Source organism: Callithrix jacchus, chromosome 4, assembly GCF_049354715.1.
Source record: "Callithrix jacchus isolate 240 chromosome 4, calJac240_pri, whole genome shotgun sequence".
Taxonomy (NCBI): Eukaryota; Metazoa; Chordata; class Mammalia; order Primates; family Cebidae; genus Callithrix; species Callithrix jacchus.
In genome coordinates this window covers 105,402,918-105,429,984 of record NC_133505.1, presented here as the reverse complement: position 1 = coordinate 105,429,984, position 27,067 = coordinate 105,402,918, and the positions used below count along the sequence as shown (strand labels likewise).

The 27,067-nt window shown below is 38.9% G+C and overlaps 1 protein-coding gene across 9 annotated transcripts; it reads left to right on the top strand.

Annotated features, from left to right (window-relative positions):
- Window positions 1-1,478: 1,478 nt before the first annotated feature.
- On the top strand, window positions 1,479-25,494 carry COQ3 (coenzyme Q3, methyltransferase). Of its 9 annotated transcripts, none has more exons than XM_054254280.2 (9): window positions 1,507-1,628; window positions 11,934-12,060; window positions 14,857-15,009; window positions 17,778-17,877; window positions 19,074-19,316; window positions 21,116-21,207; window positions 21,516-21,634; window positions 23,419-23,578; window positions 25,140-25,494. In XM_054254280.2, exons 1-8 carry the CDS (start codon window positions 1,523-1,525, stop codon window positions 23,550-23,552), a joined length of 1,074 nt encoding a protein of 357 aa, XP_054110255.1. In that variant the 5' UTR covers window positions 1,507-1,522; the 3' UTR covers window positions 23,553-23,578; window positions 25,140-25,494. The 9 variants fall into 9 exon arrangements, 8 of the variants coding, with proteins under 8 accessions (XP_078226000.1, XP_054110255.1, XP_054110254.1 ...); XM_054254279.2 differs by lacking the exon at window positions 21,116-21,207 and adding an exon at window positions 20,965-21,079 and having other exon boundaries at window positions 21,512-21,634; XM_078369875.1 differs by lacking the exon at window positions 1,507-1,628 and adding an exon at window positions 1,725-2,090.
- The last annotated feature ends 1,573 nt before the right edge of the window (window positions 25,495-27,067 follow it).

Here is a 27,067-nt window from a genome sequence, read left to right as displayed (position 1 = left end):
AAAAATACAAAAAATAGCCAGGCATGGTGGCAGGTGCCTGTAATCCCAGCTACTTGGGAGGCTGAGGCAAGAGAATGGCTTCAATCTGGGAGGTGGAAGTGAGCCGAGATCGCGCCATTGCGCTCCAGCCTGGGCAAAAAGAGCAAACTCTGTCTTAAAGAAAAAAAAATTAGCCAGGAGTGGTGGCATACGCCTCTAATCCCAGCTACCCGGGAGGGTGAGGCACGAGAATCACTTGAACCTGGGAGGTAGAGGCTGCAGTGAGCTGAGATAATGCCACTGCACTCCAGCCTGAGTAACAAGAGTGAGATTGTCTCAAAGGAAAAAAATACTATTTCTGAGCAGTAAATTTCACTAATTGAAAGAACCCAAGAACCCTTTACCAAGGAGATTTGTCATTGTTCTTACCCAAAGAAAGACTTTTTGTGTATTTAGAAGTAAAATGTTACTATCACTGATCAGCTCTAATAAAGGTTGCCTAGACTAAGCCACAAAAGCCTCCTGCTACATGATATATTATATACCCTCTCTAGGTTAATAGACTGTCACTTGCAGAAAATAAGTTTTAAATTTGGCCTTCTGGCCCTCTGATATTTGAGTGCCTTCAAACGGGAAATGATTCTTCCCTTGGGGAAGAAGTGCTCCCATACTCTTATGATTCTTAGCATTAGGGTCAGTATGTTTACAGAAATAGAAAAGTCCTTGAAGTGACATCTGTTAAGTGTTAAAGAGAGCTGCATGGCAATAAAGGATCACACAGCACAAAGGCCTGATTGAGGTGGTCATATAGAAATAAAGATCTCCAAAGTTGTTTATGGTAGTAAAAACATAGTTTCATTGCATGTACAATTTGCTAGATGAGTATGAAAGTATAGCCAAATATACATAACAGTTACAATACAATCATGAAAGTCGGCTGCAGGCCAGGCGCAGTGGGTCATGCCTGTAATCCCGGCACTTTGGGAGGCAGAGGCGGGCGGGTCACCCGAGGTCAGGAGTTCGAGACCAGCCAACATGGAGAATCGCTTGAACCCAGGAGGAGGAGATTGCAGAGAGTCAAGATCGGGGACTGCACTCCAGTCTGAGCAACGGAGCAGAGTGCTAAAAAAAAAAAAAAAAAAAAAGGGGCCGGGCGCGGTGGCTCAAGCCTGTAATCCCAGCACTTTGGGAGGCCGAGGCGGGTGGATCACGAGGTCAACAGATCGAGACCAGCCTGGTCAACATGGTGAAACCCCGTCTCTACTAAAAACACACAAAAAAAATTAGCTGGGCATGGTGGTGCGTGCCTGTAGTCCCAGCTACTTGGGAGGATGAGGCAGGAGAATTGTTTGAACTAAGGAAGTGGAGGTTGCGGTGAGCCGAGATCGCGCCATTGCACTCCAGCCTGGGTAACAAGAGCGAAACTCCGTCTCAAAAAAAAAAGAAAAACGTCGGCTGCTGACGGCGAAAGTGGATCTCGGAACCTTTTTGTTGGGGATATCTTTCTGGAGGGACCGGAAAAGAGGTGGGATCGTTTGTCGTGATGTGGGGCGGCCGTAAGCTGGGCTCCTCCGGGGGTTGGTTTTTAGGCGTGCTGGGGCCTGGGGGCCGGAGTACACAAGCTGCGCGTCCTCTAATTTCCCCGGCGGGTAAGTGAATGTGTGGGCAGAGGACCCTCGCACTCAGTCCATTGCGGGGGAGGGGGTTGGCTGGCGCCTCTGCGCATGCGCTGGGGGTGGAGCGACGGGTTGTCGCTGGACCTCGCGAGGGGTCAGCGCGAAACCTCAGGCTTGGCCCTGATGCCACCTGTCTCCTTCGTAAACCTGGCATAATCCCCATGGTGGACGCCGGGGAAAAGAGCTCAGAACCAGTGGTCATGCCTGGAAAAGCGCAGGCTGCGGGTCGCCGTGGGAGCCGTGCGAGCTTTGTCTCCTTGTTGAGTTCCTTGCCCCAGGAGCCGGCGACCCGCCGTGAGTGTGCTGGAGTCTGAAGGTCATCATGCATCCTTCCTTTGCCGGGGCAGGAAGAACTCACGCCTCGTAGTTATGCATAGCTTTGTATCTGTGTTTTGTTTGCACAAAACTTGCCTTTTTTTCCAGAAAGAATTTAAGGCAAGTATACTACTTTTTGATTAATAGGTTAATTCAACAGACTGTATTTGCAAATGAGATCAAGAAAATAATGCACCGCTCAGTGCTTGTAGACAGCAGTCTGATTTTCGAACTCCCAGTATTAACTAGAAACTTAAGCTCATCTTTTACATGGAACTCTTAACAGTTACTGTATGCCAGACACTCTTGTGGGCACTGGGAATTTAAAAATCAATGACACCTCAGGTAGGCTTTTATTTTTTTTGAGACAGAGTTTTACTCTTGATCCTAGGCTGGGGTGCAGTGGCACAATCTCAGCTCACTGAAACCTCCTCCTTCCGGGTTCAAGCGATTCTCCTGCCTCAGCCGCCTGAGTAGCTGAGATTACAGGCATGCCCCACCACAGCCAACTAATTTTGTATTTTTAGTAGAGACGGGGTTCTCCATGTTGGTCAGGCTGGTCTCGAACTCCCGACCTAGGGTGATCCACCCACCTTGACTCCCAAAGTACTGGGTTTACAAGCGTGCGCCACCGCTCTTTTAAAATGTTAGGATAAACCTAAGATCAGGATATAATGAGCAAAAAAATGGGAACTCTAACCACCCATCAATAAAGTTTATTAGTTGGTACTATCATACAGTGAAAAATAGAACAACCAATAAAAATGATTTAAATCTATTTGTACCCATTTTACTAGAAAAATAGTAAGATACAGTGTTAAAAAAGTAAAGTGTCATTGTTTCCTGCAAGGAGCCAAAAAAAAAAAAAAGAAGTTACAAATCAGTATGTATAATGAACTTGGAGTTATAGGTGGAGATACATAGAGAAATTTTGCAGTTTGCAATCAGTACTGCAGATTGCCTGTGGTAGAGTAGGTGATTTTTCTAACATTTTATCATTCTTTATATACTTTTCTTTTCCTGAACTTTTTTTCAGTAAACATATGTATCTTTTATAATCAGATATTTAGAAAAGATACAATACGGCCAGGGTGGTGGCTCACACCTGTAATCCAAGCACTTTGGAGGCCAAGGTGGGCTGATCACTTGAGGTTGGGAATTCAAGACCAGCCTGACCAATATGGTGAAACCCTGTCTTAAAAAGAAAGGAAGAAAGAAAGGAAAGATACAATAAACCTAGTTCCAATCTTTGAGGGGTAAACATAGAAGGAGTATCTAATCCGTATTTGGAATCAAGGAAACTTCTTGGATGGGGTATTTAGAAAAACCTTGAAGGAGGTGGCCAGTTTCAGAAGCAGTTGGCTGACAGGCAGATCACTTGAGGTTAGGTGTTCGAGACCAGCCTGGTCAACATGGTGAAGCCCCATCTCTACTGAAAATAGAAAAATTAGCCAGGCGTGGTGGTGGGCACCTGTGATCCTAGCTACTCGAGAGGCTCAGGCAGAAGAATCACCTGAACCTGGGAGGTAAAGTTTGCAGTTAGCCGAGATCATGCCACTGCACTCCAGCCTGGGTAACAGAGTGAGATTCTGTCTGAAAAAAAAAGGGGGCAATTGGAGAGGGTAAAGGACCAGCTTGAGAATCTGTGAGAAAGTTTGTGAGAAACCACAGAGGGTTCCTTAAAAAGTAAAGTGTGTAGGTGGTGGGCAGAAGGTAAAGGTATGGTGACAAGGTATGAAGCAAGAGACCTTTTTGTCCATGACACGTTCATGAAAGGCCACGTACACCTTCTGAGGTTGACTATCCTGCAGACAGTGGAAATTACTGAAGAAGCAACATGGGGAGATTTACATTTAAGAAATAACACCTGGCAGCTGTCTACATAGAAAGTGGGACGGAGACAGGCAAGTCTAGGCCCAGGAAGGCCATAGAGTAATCCAGATAATAAATACATATAAAGTATTGACAGGGTAAAAGTCTGTCACCTGTTTTATTTACTGTCAGTGTGGTGCCTGGTAAGTGCTGAATAAGTGACTTTGAATAAATAAAATGAAAAAACTTTTCCTATGCCTTTAAAATCTCAAACACCAGGATGATCACAGATTCAAAGTAGAGAAGGAATGGGAAGCATTCTGTTTAAATACAAACTCAGTTACTCTCTTAAAGTTGTGGTAAGGTGGTTTTTATTTTTACTTTTTAAATTAATTTTTTTTTGAGACAGGGTCTTGCTCTGCATCCCAGGCTAGTGTGCAGTGGCATGATCACAGTTCATGGCAGCCTTGGCCTCTCTGGCTCAGTTGGTCCTCCCACCCCAGCCGCCTGAGGAGCTGGGACTACAGGCAGGCACCACCATGCATGGCTAATTTTTATATTTTTAGTAGAAAAGGGGTATCACCACGTTGTCCAGGCTGGTCTTGAACTCCTGGGCTCAAGTGATCTGCCCACCTCGGCCTTCAAAAGTGTTGGGATTACAGGCATTGAGCCACTGTGCCTGGCCAAAGGTGGTTTTTAAAACTCTTGAGAATTGTAGCAATACTGATGACTTAAGGATTCATTTTCCAGAAATAGAGGAAGTAAGAGAGAGATCAAGGGTTGTCTGTCAGTAGAAGTCAGGTATTGTTAAAATTTATAAGGCTTAGCTTCATAATAGTAATACCTTATATGTCCTTATCTATTTATCACAGTTTACATAATTAAACTTTAATTATTCTTTAATAATATCTCATTTATCTACCTAAAGTCATACAGGAAGTGATATTTGAACTGGGTCTTAACAGGTAGTCCAGAAAGAGTTGGTGGAAAAGGGAATAAAATGAACAAAAGCCAGGCCAGGTGCCATGGCTCACGCCTTTAATCCCAGCATTCTGGGAAGCTGAGACAGTGAGTCACTTGAGCTTAGGAATTTGAAACCAGCCTGGGCAATATAGCAAAACCCTATCTCTACAAAAAAAAACAAAAAAACAAAAAATTAGCTGGGCCTGGTGGTGTGCACCTGTGGACCCTGCTGCTGGATAGGCTGAGGTAGGAGGATCACTTGAGGTAGAGGCTACAGTGATCCATGAACCCACCACTGCACTTCAGCCTGGGCAGCACAACAAGATCCTGTCTCAAAAAAATTAAATTAAAAAAAAATAAAATGAGCATAATTCTAGACACATGAACTTTATTAACAAAAGAACATTGTAATGGATTTGAGATGGACTGTGAAGAGCTGACTGAAAAACAAAACAAAATAAACATAAGCTCAGGAGAAAAATGTGCGGAGACTACAAAAAGACAAGACATGAAATATAAATGACCATTAAATATAAGAAAGGATACTTAACTTCATTCATGATAAATTAAAACTACATTAGCTGGGCATATTTATAGTCCCAGCTACTTGGGAGGCTGATGTGGGGGGATCCCTTGAGCCAGGTTGGCGGAGGTTGCAGTGAGCAAAGATTGTGCCACTGCACTCCAGCCTGGCTGACAGAGTAAGACCATCTCAAAAACAAAAAATTAAAACTACACTAAGATACCATTTTCACGTATTTGATTAGGAAACAAAAATGTTTAACACGTATGGGTTACAGTGTGGGAAAACTAACACTAGACACTCTCATATATTACTCATACGATTGTAAATTGGTTCAACATCTATTTGGTGGCAAGTTACAAATTTACAAATGCACATACCCTTTGACATAATTCTTGAGATTTTACCTGCAGGTACTCTGAAACACATATGAGATGAAATAACGAATGTAATTTAATCTCTAGTTGTTGTTGTTGTTGTGTTTTGAGATGGAGTCTCACTCTTTCACCCAGGCTGGTGTGCGTTTCACTCACTGCAACCTTTGCCTCCCAAGTTCAAGTGATTCTTGTGGCCCGGCCTCCTGAGTAACTGAGACTACAGGCATGCACCACAACGCCCAGCTTTATATTTTTAGTAGAGACAGGCTTTTGTCATGTTGGCCAGCCTATCTCAAACTCCTGACCTCAAGTGATCCACCCGCCTCAGTCTCCCAAGGTGCTGGGATTACAGGTGTGAGCCACCACACCTGGCCCTAATCTCATAGTTTTGATGATTACCCAAATGCCCGTTATTAGGGAACTGCTTAAATAATATAGCCATACAATTGATTACCACACAGCCTTTTAAAAAATATGAAATAATCTCCAAGATATGTTGGTTGGTGAAGAAAAACATGCAGAAGAATGTGTGTATTTTGCTATATTTTATATAAAACTAGAGAAACTGATACTTTAAAATGATTGATTGCATATGTATAACATGCCTCTGGAATCTTACATACAAATCTAGTAAGATTGGTTGTCTGTAGGGAGAGAAACTGGATAGCTACAGACAGGGGTAGGAGAGATACTTTGTACTGTACACTTTTGTACTTTTTGATTTTAAAAAATTTTTTATTTTGAAATAATTTAAGACACAAGAAGTGGTAAAAATAGCACAGAGAGGCTGGGTGCAGTGGCTCATGCCTGTAATCCGAGGACTTTGGGAGGCCAAGGCAGGTGGATCACTCATGGTCAGGAGCTTGAGACCAGGCTGGCCAATATGGTGAAAGCCCGTCTCTACTGGAAATACAAAAAGTTAGCCAGGCATGGTGGCGTGTGCACCTGTAATCCCACCTGTTTGGGAGGCCGAGGTGGGAGAATCGCTTGAAACCAGAGGTAGAGATTGCAGTGAGCTGAGTTCGTGCCTCTGCAGTCCAGCTTGAGCAACAGAGTAAGACCCCGTTCCCCTCAAAAAAAAACCCAAACACACACACAGAGAATTTTCATATACTATTCACCTAGTTCATTGGTGATACCATCCATAGTACATTGTTGAAGCCAGGAAATCAACTTTAGTATGATAATTGACTCCACTACAGACATTATTTGGTTTTTGCCACCTGTACATGAACTCATTGTGGAAGAGTAGGGATGTGTGTGCGCATGGGTGTACGTAAGTGCTTTATTTATTTATTTACTTTTTGAGGTGGAGTTTTGCTCTTGTCACCCAGGCTGAAGTGCAATGGTGCAGTCTTGGCTCACTGCAACCTCTGCCTCCTGGGTTCAAGCGATTCTCCTGCCTCAGCCTCCTGAGTAGCTCATATTACAGGTGCCCACCATCACAACTGGCTAATTTTTTTATTTTTAGTAGAGATGGGGTTTTACCATGTTGGCCAGGCTAGTCTTGAACTTCTGACCCCAAGTGATCACCTGCCTTAACCTCCCAAAGTTCTAGGATTACAGGCATGAGCCACCGCACCCGGCCTCTTTTGCCTTTCCTTATACATTTTAAAATCAGCATATCTGTGTCTACCAAAAAAAAAAAAAGCCATGCAGATAGGAATTGTATTAAATGTATAGATCAATTTGGGGAGAAAGGATGTTTTTACTATGTTGAATCTTCCATTATGTCTCACCTTTATTAGGCCTTTGGTTTCTTTCATCAGTGTTTTATACTTTTAAGCATATAGATTTGTACATGTTTTTGTTTGATTTATGCAACATTGAAAATTTTTTTTCAGAATGTTTTAAAATGATAAAGCATTTTACATTTTGAGTTTTGCTTTCCACTTTTTTATTGTTAGTATGTAGAAACATGACTGCATCTGGAACTTAAAGTATAATAAAAATAAATAAATAAAAGAAAATGTTTATTGCAGAGACATCTTGGCATTATGCATAATGTATTTGTCAGACCTAGAAAAAAAAAAAAAGAAGCATGACTGACTTTTTTTGTGTTGCCTTTGTAATCTTTTGACCTTTCTAAATTCACTTATTAGTTTCAGGAGCTTTTTTAAAGATTTCTTGGAATATTCTACATAGACAATTAGGGATAGTTTAATTTCTTCCTTGATGTTCTATATACCTTTTATTTCCTTTTCTTGCCTAATTGCACTGAAAAAGACTTTCAGCACCATGTTGAATAAGAGTAGTGAGAATGGATGTGCTTACCTTGTTTCCAGTTTTAGGGGGAAAGTGCTTAGTCTTTCACCATTAAGTACCATGTGAGCTATAGGCTTTTATAGCTGTTTCATAAAATAATTTCTCTTTCATTCTTAGTTTGCCAAAAGTTTTTAATCATAATGGATATGGATTTTGTTAAATGCTTTGTATCAGTCAACATGCTTATGTTTGGCATTTGTTTTGTTTTTAGTTTTGATTTGTTTGTTTGTTTGTTTGTTGAGACAGACTGTTGCTCTGTATCCCAGGCTGGAGTGCAGTGGTGCACTCATGGCTTACTGCAGCCTCTACCTCCCAGGCTGAAACAATCATCCCATCTCAGCCTCCTCAGTAGTGAGGACCACAGGTGCATACCACTATCCCTGGCTAATTTTTTTTTTTTTAAAGACGGGGGTTTCACCATGTTGGTCAGGCTGGTCTTGAACTCCTGACTTCAGGTGATCTGCCCACCTTGGCCTCCAAAGTGCTTGGATTACAGGCATGAGCCACTATGCCCGGCCCCCTGGCTAATTTTTTTAAGTTTTTCTATAGAGATGGGGTCTTACTGTGTTGCCCAGACTTGTCTCAAACTCCTGGGCTCAAACAGTCCCCACATCTCAGCCTCCCAAAGTGCTGGAATTACAGGTATGAGCCACCCCACCTGCTCTGTTTCGCTTTTTTATTGTTAATATGGTCAGTTATATTAATTGATTTTTTAATGTTGAACTAGTGTTTCATACCTGGAATAAATCCCACTTGGTTGTGCTGTATTGTTCTTTTATATGTTGCTGAATTTTATTGTGCTAACATTTGCTACAGATTTTTGTATCTGTTCCTGAGAGGAATTGGTCTGTAGTTTTTGCTGTACTCTTTGATTTTTGTATCAGAATAATGTTAGCTTCATAAAATGGGTTGGGAAGTATTTCTTACCCTTCTATTTTATTTAAGAGATTAAGTAGAATTGGTTGTTACCTCTTCAAGTATTTAGTGAAATTCACCAGCAAATGCATCAAGGCTGGAGATTTGTTTTTTTTAAGGCTTCTAAATATGAATTCAATTTCTTTATAGTTATCAATTATTCAGGTTATTTTATCTTATATGAATTTTGGTAGTTTGTGGTTTTTATGGAATTAGTCTATTTTGTCTAAATTGTGGAATTTCTGTGTGTAGAGTTATTTGTAGTATTCCCTTGTCAACCTTTTAATGTCTATTGGGTCTATAGTAATATTCCTTCTTTAATTATTGATATTGGTGATTTACATATTTTCTTTTTCAGCCTTGCTATAGGTTTATCAATTTTATTGATTATTGCAATGAATTAACTTTAGGTTTGATATATTTTCTCTGGTTTTGTTTTCAACGTCATTGATTTTCTTATTTATTTATTTATTTATTTATCACGCAGGTTTGGTATATTTTCTTTGGTTTTGTTTTCAATGTCATTGATTTTCTTATTTATTTATTTATTGAGACAGAGTCTCATTCTGTCACCCAGGCTGGAGTGCAGCGGCACCATCTCGGCTTACTGCAATCTCTACCTCCCAGGTTCAAGCGATTCTTGTGCCTCAGCCTCCTGAGTAGCTAGGATAGTCATGTGCCACCAAGCCTGGCTAATTTTTATATTTTTAGGAGAGACAGACCTTTGTCATATTAGCTAGCCTGGTCTTGAACTCTTGACCTCAAGTGATCCACTTGCCTCGGCTTCCCAAAGCGCTGGGACTACAGATATGCACCACCTCACCCAGCTGATTTCTGTTGTTATCATTTTCTGATTTCTGCTTGTTATATGTTTATTTTGCTCTCCTTTTTCTAGTTCTTTAAATGGAAACTTAGATTGTTGATTCTAGGCCTTTCTTTTTTTTCTTTCTTTTTTTTTTTTTTTTTTTTTTTGAGACAGAGTCTTGCTCCATCACCCAGACTGGAGTGCAATGGCACAATTTTGGCTCACTGCAACCTCCACCTCCCAGGTTCAATCAGTTCTTCTGCCTCAGCCTCCCGGTAGCTGAGACTGCAGGCATGTACCACCACCCTTGGCTAATTTTTGTACTTTTAATAGAGACAGGGTTTTACTATGTTGGCCAGGCTGGTCTTGAACTCCTGACCTCATGTAATCCACCTGCCTCAGCCTCCCAAGGTGCTGGAATTATAGGCATGAGACACCATGCCTGGCCCTTTCTTCCTTTTCAATATGATTATTTTAGTGATATAAATTACCCTCTCAGTGTTCCTTTAGCTATATCCACCAATTTTTATATATAGTACATTTATTTTCATTTACTTCAATTTTTAAAATATCCCTGAGACTTTGTCTTTGGCTTATGGATTGTTTAGAAATATGTTGCTTAATTTCCAAGTGTTTTTCTTTTTAATGTTACTTTTCTATTTTTTATCTTATCCTGTTGCAGTCAAAAATATAGTTTGTGTAATTTCACTTGAAGTTGTGAAGGTTTGTTTTGTGTACCAGGATATGGTCTATCTTTATGAATTTTCCACGTATGCTTGAAAGAACGTATTATTTTGTTGTTTGGGAGAAGTGTTTTATACATTTTAAGTAGATTTTATTGAATAATGGTCTTGTTCAGTTCTTTATCCCTGCTGGTTTTCTATCCAGTGGTTCTATCAGTTATTGAGAGAGGAGTACTGAAGTCTCCAACTACAATTGTGGATTTATTTCCCATTTCATTTCTATGAGTTTTTACTTTATGTGTTTTGAAATTCTGTTGTTTGGTGCATACACTTTTTTTTCTTTTGAGACAGAGTCTTGCTCTGTCGCCCAGGCTGGAGTGCAGTGGCTCGATCTTGGCTCACTGCAGCCTCCGTCTCCTGGGTTCCAGCAATTCTCCTGCCTCAGCCGCCTGGGTAGTTGGGATTACAGGCACATGCTACCATGCCTGGCTAATTTTTGTAATTTTAGTAGAGGCGGGGTTTCACTATGGTGACCAGGCTGGTCCTGAATTCCTAACCTCAGGTGATCCTCCCACCTTGGCCTCCCAAAGTGCTGGTATTACAGGCGTGAGCTAACTTGCCTGGCTGGTACATACATATTTAGTATTGCTTTTTTTTCTTGGTGTATTATCCCTTTTATTGTGATGTAATGTCCCTTTTTGTTTCGGGTACTTTTCTTTGCTCCAAAGTCTACTTTGTCTGAATGTTTATTGAACAACTGAGTGTTCTGCAGCACAGCAGCTGGCTCATAAAGCAGGACCCTGTGTAAGTTGAGCATATAGACTGGGTGAATGTTTATTTTAGGATACATATACACATATCTTATTTTTCTCTCTAAAGGGTATTGAGCATATGTAAAAATTAATTTCATGTAACTAATATAGAATTGACAGAATTTGAACTAGTGTTGACAAATAATTTCAGAATTAATATTATCCTAGTTAAAACATAATACTTTATATTTGAATATCATTCCTGTCATTTTATGTACATAGTGTAGATGTAAGAACTAATCGCATAAAAAACTTTATAAACATATGCATTACTTGTTTTTGCTAATTATAATTTTAGAAATGTCTGGGTTAGAGTTAGATACCAGAATGTAAGGCCTTTATTTTAATTTTTAGGTAAAATCTTAAGTAAAAAACAAAAACGCTTTGTTTATCAATTGTAATGTAACATAGCGTTACCATATAAAATAAAATTTTGTCCAGATGCAGTGAATCCGAGCATTTTGGGAGGCTGAGGTGGGAGAATCTCTTTAGCCCAGGAGTTTGAGACCAGCCTGAGCAACATAGGGAGACCACATCTCAACAACAATAACAACAGAAATTAGCTGGGCATGATGGCATGCGCCTGTAGTCCCCGCTACTCGGGAAGATGAGGCAGGAGGATTGCTTGAGTCAGGAGGTGGAGGCTACGGTGAGCCATGATTGTGCCATTACACTCCAACCTGGGTGGCAGAGTGAGACTGTCTAAAATAAAATAAAAAATAAAATAAAATCTTCAATTACATGCATATCAGGGATTCTTACTGTAGAATGCTTTTCTCTAGATATTTCTTTTTTTTTTTTTTTTCAGTTTATGCGAAAAACCAGCTCAGCTGGACTCTACAAATTAAACCAGGGGTTTTCAGTGAATACAGAACCATGTGGTTCAAATCCTACAGGATGACCTTTTCCTGTTTGAACAGAATAAAGAATTTCAGGTGAGTTTATTATTACTGTGGCAAATAGTTTTTTAGTATTATGTTTAATAAATCCAGTTAGTTCATGTGGTTTGATTAAAGTAGCTGTGTTTATTTAAGTAATCTTAACTAATTTATTTTCCAACAATTTTTAGGTTTGGGGAGTTTCAATCCCACAGAAATGGCGATAGAATAATGCAGCATATAGACAATACATAACCTTCATTCAGATTCAGAGATAGCTTTTATTTTCAATATAGGACCATTACTTAGAGAAGAATTTTTATCTTCTCATAATGTCCTTATGACAAGATACAAACAATGCAGTGCTTAAAATAATAAATATTACTTATAATACATAATACAATATTTAAAAACTTTTAGAAATCATAAGTGATTTGGATGCAGCATAAATATGATAAGGTAGTAAACTGAAACAAAGTAATACCTTTCTGTATTTGTATTTTATAAACCAACTTCTAACCTTGTCAAAATATTGCATAGCATTAATACTTGAACTCTGTTTTTTTTTTTTTTCTTTTTTGACATGGAGTTTCACTCTTGTTGCCCAGGCTGGAGTACAGTGGCCCAATCTCAGCTCACTGCAACCTCTGCCTCCTGGGTTCAGGCGATTCTCCTGCCTCAGCCTCCCGAGTAGCTGGGATTAGAGGAACCTGCCACCATGCCCAGCTAATTTTTTTGTAGAGATGGAATTTCACCATGTTGGCCAGGCTGGTCTTGAATTCCTGACCTCAGGTGATCTGCCCTCCTCGGCCTCCCAAAGTTCTGGGATTGTAGGTGTGAGCCACCATACCTGTCCTTGAACTCTGTTTCTAAGTGCTTGCTTCTCCTTCTTGTAAATGAGCCCCTTTGAGATTGGGTGTGTATGAAATCATTCTTAGTCAAATGAGCAACCACCTACTGTTATCTATTGTAAATTAGTCCTTGATTACTGAGGCTTTACATTAAGCATGGAAAAGGGGGCTAATATTCCTAAGATAATACTAAAGAAGAATGACATTTGAATCTTAAAAGAATAAAAAGTAATGAATATAGAATATGCTTTCCATATGTAGCTAAGAAAAACTTAATAAAAATTTAAATGGCATTACCACATTTCTATCTTAACATCCTTATTATCTTTTACCCAAGCAGTCCTTTGAAGGATTTTTCTATACGATATACTCTGACATGGAAGTCAGTGTAAAATTTTGTTTAATTAAATGGGATCTAACCCCTCTTTGATCCCATTTAATTCAATAAAATTTTAGGCAAATTATATACTTTTCTGGGCTTTTTTCTTCAGATTATTCATTTGATAAGTGCTTCCTGAGCACCATGTTTCAGGAACTGTACTAGTCACTAAGAATAAAATGGTAAGCAAGACAGTCCATGCCTTGCCTTCATAGTGCTTGTGGTCTAGTGGTCTATTGGAAGACAGACATGATCAGATAATCACACAGTCTCATGAAGAAGTACAAAGTGGTATAGGAATTAAAATAAGGGAATGAGGGGAACATGACCCAGTTTTGAAGATCAAGGAAGTTTTTGTTTTTTTTTTTTGAGACAGACTTTTGTTCTGTCACCCTGGCTGGAGTGCGTGGCATGATCTCAACTCACTGCAGCCTCCACCTCCCTGGTTCAAGTGATTCTCATGCCTCAGCCTCCCAAGAGGCTGAGATTACAGGTACCCACCACCATGCCTGGCTAATTTTTGTATCTTTAGTAGAGACGGGTTTTGCCATATTGGCCAGGCTGCTCTTAAACTCCTGACCTCAGGTGATACACCTGTCTCAGCCTCCCAAAATGCTAGGATTACAGATGTGAGCCACCGTGCACAGCAGGCCAGGGAAGATTCTTAGATAACATGCCGTTGAAACTAGGATCTGAAGGATGAAAAGGAATTAATTAGGTGTTTGGGAGAGGAAAGGAAGGAGGTGGGAATGTTCCAGGCAGAGGGACAACCTATGTGAAGTGCCCCAGGAAAGAGCCTGTGCAGCCAGTCCAAAGAACTGAAAAAGGACCCATGTGGTTGGAGTGGGAATGATAAAAATAGAAGGAAATGAGATTGGAGAGGGAGGAAACTGGGCACTAAATAATTCAGAACTTTGTAAACTATACTAAGGATTTTGGTCTTATTTTCTAATGTCATTGGGAAGATATGGAAGCATTTTATTCGGGAAAATAACCATCAGATTTCCATTTTGGAACAAACACTCTAGATGCATCATGGAGAACAGACTGAAACGGGATGAGGTAGGAAGCAGCTACTAGTTAGAAGGCTAACTCAGGCAAGAGATGATGGGTGCTTGGGTTAGAATGCTGGCAGTAGAAGTGGAGCAGAGAAGATGGAGGCACCTGCATTCAAATCCTGGCTCCACCGTTTACTTAATCTTTCTGAGCCTCCCTTTTCTTGTCTGTAAAATAGGGATAGTAGTACCCATCTTGCAGAGTCATTGGAAGGATTAAGTGAGGTGATACATGTGGAGTTCTTAAACAATACCTGAATTTAATAAGTGTTCAATAAATGGTAGCTATTATTATTATTATTAGATATGACCCAGAAGGCTAAGTTTTATAAAGTTCCATTTTGAATTGAAACTTACTTGGAAAGTAATTTTGTTTTATCTGTGAATATATATGTTTGTAAGCATTGTGATTATAGGAAAACTTGGTTTTAAAGCATCAGTATTGAGCAATGTACAGATTTAGAATATAATAAATTGTAAATAAGACAATGTTTCTATAGAATATATCCCATGTTAAACTTTTCTTCAAAACAGTGGTATTTGCTGGTTATTCATTTTTGCCTCATAGGTACCCTTGGGTGAAACTGTTCAGTACTTCCCAAACCACTGTCGACAGCGGTGAGGTGAAAACCTTCGTGGCCCTGGCTCACAAATGGTGGGATGAGCAAGGAATATATGGGCCTCTCCATTCCATGAATGACCTGAGGGTGCCATTTATTAGGTAACATTCCAGAAACAGAAAGTTTTAAGTAGAACTTTGTAAGAATTTATATTTTACATTCATTTTTGTTTTGGTTTATACCTAGTTAAAAATGCTGCTTTAAGTTTGCTTTGGAAATTAGAGACATTCTTTTCAGTGACCACTGTTTGAAACCATTAATTTTTAATAATATCACCCAAGGTCCAGGCTGCTTTCATAGCTTAATTTGAAGCATATTTGTAAATTATCAAGTCAATTAGAATTAAGTCCTTATAAAAGCAAACTAGGGTCTTATGGCTTCAAGCCCATTTTATTTTATTTTTCATTTATGATTTATTTATTTATTTTTGAGATGCAGTCTCTCTCATCACTCAAGCTGGAGTACAATGGAGAGATCTCAGCTCACTGCAACCTTCACCTCCTGGATTCAAGCAATTCTCCTGCCTCAGCCTCCCAAGTAGCTGGGATTACAGGCATCCGCCACCATGCGCAGCTAATTTTTGTATTTTTAGTAGACAGAGTTTCACTGTGTTGGCCAGGCTGATCTTAAACTCCTGACCTCAGGTGATCCACCCACCTCGGCTTCCCAAAATGCTGGGATAACAGGCATTAGCCACCATGCCTGGCCCAAGGCCATTTTATGCCTGTAGACCTACAATGGCCTCATTGATTTAGGCAGTTCTGGTAAAGGGAATTCTGCTGTGAAAGTTTGATTCAACAAATTTTTCTGAGAACTTACCTCATACAGACCTCAGAGGCTAGACTGTAGAAGATTCTAAGATGAATGAAACATAATCTATGTGGTTTGGGAACGTATAGGGTGCTGCGGAAGTTAAAGAAAGCCTAGAGGCCGAGGCGGGTGGATCGCGAGGTCAGGAGATCGAGACCATCCTGGTCAACATGGTGAAACCCCGTCTCTACTAAAAATACAAAACATTAGCTGGGCATGGTGGCGCGTGCCTGTAATCCCAGCTACTCAGGAGGCTGAGGCAGGAGAATTGCCTGAACCCAGGAGGCGGAGGTTGCGGTGAGCCGAGATCGCGCCATTGCACTCCAGCCTGGGTAACAAGAGCGAAACTCTGTCTCAAAAAAAAAAAAAAAAAAAAAAAAAAAAAAAAAAAAAAAAAGAAAGCCTAGAGTTCATCAGGGCTTTCATTTAAGACATTGTTCATTTGTTCTTCTGTCCATTTATGTATTCATCAAACAATTTTGGGCAAAGCATTTTAACAGACACAGAATATCTGACTCAGACTTTGCCCTCAAGGAATTTCCTGATTGGTTTTTGCTGGTTCATCCAGAATCAGTGTAGCAAAAAGAGAAATACTGGCATGGTTTAATACTGCTGACTTTGTGGACCACTGCAACAAACAGTAGAGCAAAGAAAAACAGAGATGTTGTTCATGTAAGCTAGAACACTGGTTCTCAAAGTGTAGGCCCTCGACAGTGACGTTAGTTCACCTAGGAACTCATTATGGATCACGAGGTCGAGAGATCGAGACCATCCTGGTCAACATGGTGAAACCCCGTCTCTACTAAAAATACCAAAAATTAGCTGGGCATGGTGGCGCGTGCCTGTAATCCCAGCTACTTGGGAGGCTGAGGCAGGAGAATTGCCTGAACCCAGGAGGCGGAGGTTGCGGTGAGCCGAGATCGCGCCATTGCACTCCAGCCTGGGTAACAAGAGGAAACTCCGTCTCAAAAAAAAAAAAAGAAATGCAAATTATTAGGTCTCATCAGGGACCTACTTCTCTGGGGAAGGGACAGCACTCTGTTTTAAGCAAACTTTTCTGGTGATTCTGATGCATAGTAAGTTTGAGAATTAATCTATTCAAACTACTGTGACACCTTTAATTAGACATCATACATAATAGGCCAGGGCAGTGCAAGGTATGGTTAAAAGTTTAGATTTTATTTTGAGCATAATTAGAAGCCATCAGAGGAAAGTGGTATGATCTAAATTATGATGTAAAGAAGTCATTTTAGCTGCTGTTTAAAGAATGGATCGGATTTCATTTGAAATGGATCCTTTCCACTATCCTTGTTATTCTTAGAATTCAATTAATTTTAGTGGCAGTAGAAGATATCTTAAGATATCCTCATTATGAATAATATTTATTTTAGGTATAATTAAAGCTTATATATAATCCATATATATTTATATGTTTAGTTTACATACTGTTAGGTGTGTGTATATACTTGTGTGTATATGTGTGTATACATATGTTTGTATAGGTAAAGTATTATTGTGATTATTTTAGAATTAAGTTTACTTGATTTAGATGCCTGTTATATGCTCATACATGAAACACCACTCGTTTAGAAGATTAAAAGAGATTCCATTTCTTAGGAAATATAGACAAATTCTGAAAATATAGGTCTCTTATCTGCTTTTCCTAAGCTCTTTAAAATAACCTATTTGCTACTGACATGAAATAGGTCTAGCAAATATTGACAGCAAAGCCAAAACATGTGTCATGCTATCACAAGCTACTGAAATTAGGTTAATCTAAACTAGATTATTTTGAAATTTTCCCTTTATCTTATTACTAAAACAATAATTAAGTCATAATTACGACCAGATTATTTTAGACCTTTAAGCCTCCTGCTTTTGATTATTGAAAATGTTTTATAAATTATCACTTAATGTTGAAAATAAAAGACCTGTTTATGCAAAAATATAAATAATCTATTTAAATGAGAGTTAATATTTCCTTGAAAACTACATACATTTAAGACTATTTATTGATAAAATTAATTATTTATTTTGGTATGTTTTGAATTTTTTAAAGAGACAATCTTCTGAAAACAATTCCTAATCACCAGCCAGGAAAACCTTTGTCTGGGATGAAGATTCTTGATGTTGGCTGTGGTGGTGGGCTGTTAACTGAAGTAAGTGACAGTTTTCCTGCCATTTTTAACTGAGGGAAAAAAATTAAGAAGTAGATTTGTGGTTCATTTATCCTTTCAACAAATAATATTATTCATTAAAAAAAAGCAATGCATATTGGGAGCCCGGGGTGGGTGGATCACCTGAGGTCAGGAGTTTGACACCAGTCTGGCCAACATGGCAAAACCCATCTCCACTAAAAATACAAAAATTAGCCAGGTGTGGTGGCAGGCATCTGTAATCCCTGCTACTTGGGAAGCTGAGGCAGGAGTATCACTTGAATCCAGGAGGCAGCGGTAGCAGTGAGTCAAGATTGTGCCATTGCACTCCAGCCTGGGCAACAGAGCAAGACTGTGTCTCCAAAAAAAAAAAAAAAAAAATATGTTGATTTCTTTTTTTTTTTTTTTTTTTTTTGAGACAGTATTTCACTCTGCCCAGGCTGGAGTGCAATGGCATGATCTCAGCTTACTGCATTCTCTGCCTCCAGGTTCAAGTGATTCTCCTGCCTCAGCCTCCCAACTAGCTGGAATTACAGGCACCCGCCACAATCCCTGGATAATTTTTTGTATTTTTAGTAGAGACTAGGTTTCGCCGTGTTAGCCAGTCTGGTCTCAAACTTCTGACCTCAGGTGATCTACGCGCTTCAGCCTCCCAAAGTGTTGGGATTACAGTCAGGAGCCACCATACCTGGCCAACCTGTGTTTAAAAACTTGGACATATCATGGGAAATAACTAAATACAAAACCTGAGAGAAGAATTAGCTATGAAAAAATAATTTCTAGTCATATAAAAAAACTTGAGAAAAGATTGTTCTTTAAACAATTTGAATATTTTGGAAATGATTGCTGTTTTTACAGTGACTTGTTACATTTATTGCACTTTTAACTGTGTTAATACTGTACTATGTACAAGTAAATGTGCCTTGAGTACATAGACAAAATTGTTTTCACTGTCTTCAAGTAGTTTTTTTAAAATCAGTTTTTGTTGTTTTAATTGTTCTTCTTACCTTTAAGTGTTTGATTATCGAAAATTTCAAATGTGTACAAACTAAAGAAAATGGTATATGAATTTCCATGTACCCATAAATGATGTCTAGTATTTATCACCTCATGGTTAATCTTGTTTCATTTTTGGTAAGTTTTTTATTGCTAACCTGTTCTATTTTCTTCCTGAGGGTAACTTTTTTTTATGCCATTAGCCTCTAGGGCGGCTTGGGGCTTCAGTTATTGGAATCGATCCTGTGGATGAGAACATTAAAACAGCACTGTGCCATAAATCATTTGATCCAGTCCTGGATAAGAGGATAGAGTACAGAGTGTGTTCTCTGGAAGAGATTGTGGAAGAGACTCCAGAAACATTTGATGCTGTTGTGGCTTCTGAAGTTGTAGAACATGTGACTGATCTAGAAACATTTTTACAGTGCTGCTGTCAAGTGTTAAAAGTAAGGTTTATGGAGTTTACATCTTGACTTCTTCTTCTGAGTGTGTGTATATGTATCCATAGCAATAAAATGATCCATAATGCATTAGCAGTCCGGCAGGCAAGGTATAGTAGAGATGAAACCAGGAAGCTGGGAGAAGGGGGCAGCATCTCTGCTGTAGATTTCTACTGTCCCTCAGCTTGCCCTCACTACCAGGGTTTTCCTGTGTTCTTTTAGTATCTTGGATGTCCAGGGATCTTGAAAAATGTTGTTGCTGGCCGGACATGATGGCTTACACCTATAATCCCAGCCCTTTGGGAGACCAAGGCAGGCAGATCACTTGAGGCTAGGAGTTCAAGATTAGCCTTGGTAACATGGCAAAACCCTGTCTCTACTAAAAATACCAAAAATTAGCTGAACATGGTGGTGCACGCCTGTAATCCTAGCTACTCGGGAGGCTGAGGCACAAGAATCACTGAACCCTGGAGGTGGAGGTTGCAGTCAGACGAGATCATGCCACTGCACTCCAGCCTGGGCAACAGAGTGAGACCCTGTCTCCAAAAAGAAAAGAAAAATATTGGTGCTGAACATTGGAAAACCATACATTTATAGCATTATTTTTCCATTGGTATAGTCGGGATTAAATACTTAATAGATATTGAATGACAATTTAAAAAATTGATTTGGATGAATACTTAAAAATCAATAAAAATTATTAGCATAAATTTAATTACATAAGATATGTAATTCTGTATGTGGTAAATGCATAGTAGTTTTTAGCTTTCAAAGAATATTTCATAAATATGTTCTCACTTGATCTTACCTACAACTAGGTAAGGAAGGAAAGGCAGGTAATTATTATCACATCCTTTCTCCTGTGAGGACTCAGGATTTGTGAGATGTCAGAGGTCACTAGCCATTTAAGTGGGAGTTAAGGCCAGACCATTTGACTGCAAGTTTGCTTCTCTCCATTACTTATTATGCTTATATAGTATAATTTGCCATAGACTTCATCCTCTGAAGGTGGTTCTAAGTTTTCTTTTAATAAATGCCCTTAAAGCATTATTATTATTACTACACTGACTCTGTTGTTCACATACTCAGGAGGTGACATCCTAAGGTCAAAAGCTAAAACAATGAAATGCTTAGCTCTTAGCAAAACAGAGCTTTTTTTAGAAAATTATTTTTAAGTAATTTTAAATTTATAGCAAAATTGCAAAGATAGTACGGTGTTCCTTTCACCTGTCTTCCCCTTAGGTTAACATCTCACATCATAAGGGTAGGAACTAGGTTGAGTCAAGTGAGGCACTTTTAGGGCACGAAATTGTAGAAGACAGTCCCTCTCAGGTGCTGACCCTGCACTTGCACACCCTGAAAGGGGTTACCTATTTCAATTCTGTGCCCTAGAAGCCTCACTTGCCTCATAGTCCTAGCCCTTTATATAACCCATGGTACAGTTCTCAAAACTAAAAAATTAACTTCAACATTATACTTGTTAACTGTACTGCAGAGCTTGTTAAATTTTATTAATTTATTTTTGCTAATGTCAGTTTGCTGTTAGAGGATCCAAACCAGATGCCTACATGTATTTAGTTGCCATTTCTCCTTAGTCTCTCTCTTGGTGTTGCCTTTTTTTTTTTTCTTGACAAGTTCTTACTCTGTCGCCTAGGCTAGAGGCCACTGGCAAAATCACAGCTCACTGCAGCCATTTCCTGGGCTCAAGCCATGCTCCTATCTCAGCACCCCAAGTAGCTGGGACCACAGGTGTATGCCACCATATCTGGGTAATTTTAATTTTATATTTTATTACTTTTTTGTAGAGACAGAGTCTCTCGATGTTGCCCAGGCTGATCTCAAAATCCTGGATTCAAGGGATCCTGCTGCTTCAGCTTCTCCAAGTGCTAGATTACAGGTGTGAGCTACTGTGCCTAGCCCTTGTTTCCTCTTAAGTGGAGTTTCCTAGGCTTATCTCTTATTTTCCAAATAAGATTTCTTAATTGATTGTTAATTCTTATATTGCATGTCAGTCAGTGTGTATGAATGGAGCTTCTTTGACACACATGAGGGATGCTAGCATTGTGGGCTCTAAAACTAATTTTTGCTTTAATGGAAAACCTGTATTTTAAAAATGACTATTGCTTACCATCATTTCCTTAGAGTATGATTTTGTAGAACATAGATTAGATATTCATAAGTGATTTTTTTTTTTTTCAAAGACAGGGTCCTTCCTCTGTCACCCAGGCTGGAGTGCAGTGGCACTATCATAGCTCACTATAACCTCAAACTCCTGGGCTCAAGTGATCTTCCTGCCTCAGCCTTCCAAGCAGCTATGTCTACAGGTATACACCACTATGCCTGACAGTTTTTTTAAATAAACTTGAACTTTTAAAATAAACTTGACTAGACTAATCTTGAACTCCTGGCCTCAAGCTGTCCTCCTGCCTCAGCACTAGAATTATAGGCATGAGCCACCATGTCTGGCCTTTAAGCGATGCTTAAGATATTTTAGAATTTTAGAGTTTGAAGCTGCAGTGAGCTACGATCATGCCACTAAAGGAAAAAAAAAGATATTTTAGAATACCGGAGGTTTACAGAGGAAGGTCAAAATGTGTGATAATATAGTATATGATATTTTTGTTTTTAAAGGCATACCCCAATATTTCAGGGCCCCCACCTTATGTTTTTTGGTTTTGGCTTAGAGTGATATCTAAGATATATTATCTTTCTCCCAACCCCCTTTTCTTTCTCTCTTTCTTTCTATATGTAATTTTATTATTTTGGAGGTAATCTTTGGCATTTTTCTCCAGTCAGGCTAATGACAATGTATAAAAGAGAGAGGAGACATTAATATCCTTGCCATTGTGAGACAACATAAGGAAACGCCATCAATATAGTTACTATAAAATGCCAGACTGAGTCTGGGCATGCTGGCTCACGCCTGTAATCCCAGCACTTTGGGAGGCCAAGCCAGGTGGATCACAAGGTCAGGAGTTCGATACCAGCCTGGCTAATTTGGTGAAACCCCATTTCTACTAAAATACAAAAAGCAGCCAGGCACAGTGGCAGGCATCTGTAATCCCAGCTGCTCATGAGGCTGAAGCAAGAGAATTGTTTGAATCCAGGAGGCAGAGGTTGAAGTGAGCCAGAATCACACCACTGCACTCTAGTCTGGATGACAGAGCAAGACTTTGTCTCAAAAAATAATAAAATAAAATAAAATTGCAGACTGAATAGTCTCATAAATAGTCCCATAAATCCTTTACATTCATTCCAGTGCTTATCTTGTTCTGGAATGAATGTAAAGGATTTATGGGGCTATTTATAAATCCCATAAATTTATAAATAATGAGAGAGAGAGACAGAACCTCTACCTCCTGTGTTCCAGTGATTATCTTGCCTCAGCTTCTGAGTAGCTGGGAATATAGGCACATGCCACCATGCCCAGCTAATTTTTATACTTTTAGTAGAGACAGGGGGTTTCACCATTTTGGCCAGGCTGGTCTCAAACTCTTGATCTCAAGTGATCTTCCTGCCTTAGCCTCCCAGAGTGCTGGGAATGCAGGTGTAAGTCACCATGGCAGGTCGGTCTTTATATTTTTTATAAAAATGAAATCAAAACAAAACAAAAAACATTAAAACCTAACCGTTAATGTTTTAGTCACAGAACACTTATCGGTAGTGCTTCCCTGCATAAGATGTATGTACAGCTCTGTGCTGTAAACAAATGAGTTAAGACAGGCTCAGCCCTTACAGTGAAAACCGTTTTGACATATGTTAGAATGTGAATGTGGACATGTAACAAGGAAAAGCAGCCTGATCTCATTCTGTATTTTATCATAAAGTGATATGATACAAAAGAATGTATAAATATAAATCATAATTATGTATGATCTTAAGAGTTGTAAGCACTGTTGTATATACTTACTGGGTACATCTAAAATGCCTTTTATAGTGAATTTCCCAAGAGAAAAAATAGTATTTTGGTGAATTATATTTTATTCAAACATATATATCTTAATGGCACTCAGATTATGGAAGAAAGGAGGAGGGAGGGGGAAACTTACCCTTAATTGATACACCTAACCTTTTACATTTTACTTCTATATAATTTCATTTCTTTTAGCCTGGTGGTTCTTTATTCATTACTACAATCAACAAAACACAACTTTCCTATGCTTTGGGAATTGTTTTTTCAGAGCTAATTGCAGGTATTGTACCAAAAGGTACTCATACATGGGAGAAGTTTGTTTCACCTGAAACACTAGAGAGCATTCTGGAATCAAGTAAGTATTAAGAGCATTTTTTCCAGTTTTCCAGGCCTAAGTGAACTTTTAATGTCCCAGTAATTATAAATCACTTAGCCTAGCACTTAATAAAATAGGTTGCTATATTTTTGGATATTGGTTTTATCTCCTCAACTAGGTCATAAACTCTTTGACATTAGGATTAAGTAATAGATACCACTTCCCATTTACCTGTTGTCCCCAACCCAGGGCCACGCAGGTAACAGACGATCAGTGAATACTTTTTGGCTATTTAGTCCTCACTTGTTTAAGTATGAGGTATGAATGTCTGCTTTTACACATTTTCAGTATGCCCTATTGAGCTCAGCTGGTATCAGCTTATCTTACATATTATTTTTCCTGATTCCGCCACTGTTACATATATTTTGAACTTCAGTGTCACTTTTTATGTATTTTCTATGACTTACAGCATGACTTTATGGTTATTTTGGTGTTTTTTTTCATCCTTTTAAGGCCTATAAGCTTCTTGAAGGCAAGACTATGTCTCCTTTTTGTACTCTCTACAATGCCTAGCTCTGCTTTACGCAGAGTCAATTTATGTCATGAAAAAATTCCTGTCAAGTAATAGTGTTTGTCAGTTCATTTACTTGGCATTTGGTATTTCTGTTGAGTACTTAGATTCCTATATTTCTAATTTTTTTTCATATAACTATCAATAAACTTGATTTTACTTGGAATATTATCAGTACATAGCAATGTAGTAAAGTCTAAAGATTTCTGTGAGTAGTTTTGTTGAAAATAAAGTAAGGCTGTGCACAGTGGCTCCTGTAATCCCAGCATTTTGGGAGGCTGAGGCAGGCAGATTATTTGAAGTCAGGATTTTGAGACCAGTCTGGTCAATGTGGCAAAACCCATCTCTACTAAAAATACAAAAATTAGCTGGGCACGATGGCACATGCCTGTAATCCAGCTACTTGAGAGTCTGAAGCAGGAAAATCACTTGAATTCAGGAGATGGAGTTTGCAGTGAGCCGAGATTGTGCCACTGTGTTCCAGCCTGGGTGACAGAATGAAACTCTGTCTCAAAAAAGAAAAGAAGGAGGGAGGGATATAGGAAAACAATGTTTTAAAGATGAGTTATGGGGACAATCTCCTACTGGCAGGTGTTTTTTAATAACAGCTAACATGTATTGAATACTTACCAAACTCCCAGCATTGCGCTAGTTTACACACATAGCTCATCTAATTCTAACAATTCTATGATGCAAGTTCTATACACTTAAGAAAACTGAGGTTTAGAAAAGTTAAGTGACTTGCCCATGGTCACCATATAATACGTGCCTGAGCTGGGATTTGAATCCAGGCACACTGCTTTAGAGTATGTGTTCTAATTGTGACTTACTGCAGTTCTGCAGTAAATTGTGATTAGTACATAGTTACAAAATATGTTTGCCGATTAAGTTAGGAATCCTTTTCTTTTCCTTCTTTTCTTATCCATTTAGTGTCCTCCCAGCATTTTTAATACAGAGATTTGCATGAGACTCTTGGAAATTGGAAAGTAAATATTTATTAAATCTACTTTTTCTGATACTTTTTTTCAGATGGTCTGTCAGTTCAAACAGTGATAGGAATGCTGTATAACCCCTTCTCAGGTTACTGGCATTGGAGTGAAAATACCAGCCTTAACTATGTAGCTCATTCTGTAAAATCCAGGGTCCAGGAATACCCAATGTCTGCTGAGTTTGTTTTAAAAAGAGAAACAGAGGAGCTCCAAGCTACTGCCTGTACCAATCCAGCTGGGCATGAAGAGCTGAAGAAATGAATTGTTCCTGAGGATTGTAGTAATATAGTTTGGATATCTGATGTTTACAAATATAAGAAATGTACAATTTATCCTTTGAGAGAGAATCATGAAGAAAAGAAGGACAATAAAAAGGGCTAAAACCTTGAACAAAAGTTTTTGTTATTTCATCTAGTAGCTGCTTTCAAGGGATTCTATGAATAAAACTTTTGTCAAGGTATTGTTAGGAGTTTAAGTTACTCAACCTTTGTTGTATAACTAGGGTATGCATATTCATTTCATCTCACAAATTATATATATATATATATATATATATATATATATGCTCTGTATGTGTGTGTGTGTGTGTGTGTGTGTGTGTGTGTGTGTGTGTATATATATATATATGCTGTAATTTGATTTTGTTTTGAGACAGGGTCTCACTCTGTTGCCCAGGCTAGAGAGTGCGGTGGTGTGATCATGGCTTACTGCAGCCTCAGCCTCCAGGGCTGAAGTGATCTTCACATCTCAGCCTTCTGGGTAGCTGGGACTATAGGCATGTACCACCATGCCTGGCTAACTTTCTTATTTTTTTATTTTTATTTTTATTATTTTTTAGATGGAGTCTTGCTGTGTCACACCCAAGCTGGAATGCAGTGGTCCCATCTCGGCTCACTGCAACCTCTGCCTCCCAAGTTAAAGCAATTCTCCTGACATAGCCTCATGAGTAGCTAGGATGACAGGTGTGGCCACTACACCCAATCCATAACTAAATTTTTAAACTGAGTTTTTAAAAAATCCTTTCTACTTAAAAAAAAAAGCACCATAAAACATTTAAGGAATGGTATACCAAACTATGTCCAAATAACCTGAAATTCTTGATATTAATATTTGAATCCAAATCCAGCACATATTTAACAACTCATTTGCTTTCCAACAAAGTAAAATTTAAAGGAAAAAAATATATTTTATCTTCCCAAATATGTGATATGCCATTATTACTGAATTGTCTTGAAGCAGTTATTACTGAATCTTGAATTTCTAGTACTTGACAATGTATATATTTAACAATAGTAAGAATTAGGCATCTCTTTCTACAATAAGTGAATTTTGTTTGGGACACTGCTTTTGAATCAATTCTATTACATATTTCTTAGATTAATCTTTAATACTAATGCCTCTTCTTCCAACAGATAGAGGAGGCTTTATTTACTAAGTAGATGTAGGGGTTCACTCAGGGTGGTGGGAAAAAATTATAAAATAGAAGCAAATCTTCTTGGAAGGCCAGACGGTTTTTTGCAAAAGCCTCAGGAAAGAATAAGTTGAAGGCGGTGGTTCTTACCCAGAGACAATTAGGCAGAAAGGAATGTAAGGGAGTTTACCTAAAGAGCTTGTTTACTAATGTGGTTCTAAGACCAACCTTTGAACATCCACAGGCACATGACTGCTCTCTACTCAAGGGGTCAACAATGTTATTACCCACAAATGGTGTTTGCTTTAAGCCTTGGAACCTGGCCTTTAATCATTATCCAAAAGTGTCTTGACTCAAAGCCTCTGTCACTAAATCTATACTGAATAAATTCCCAGAGTGCCAGCTGGTCAGGGCTGCAGCTGCTAACTCTTTACCAGACCCTTCTCGGTGTCTGTGAGTGGCCTGGATCCCTAATCCACCCTTTCACTGGATATTTGTGTCTAGTGTATTTGTTCATCCATTGCTGGGTCAGGGTCTGCCAGTAGCACCCGGCAAGA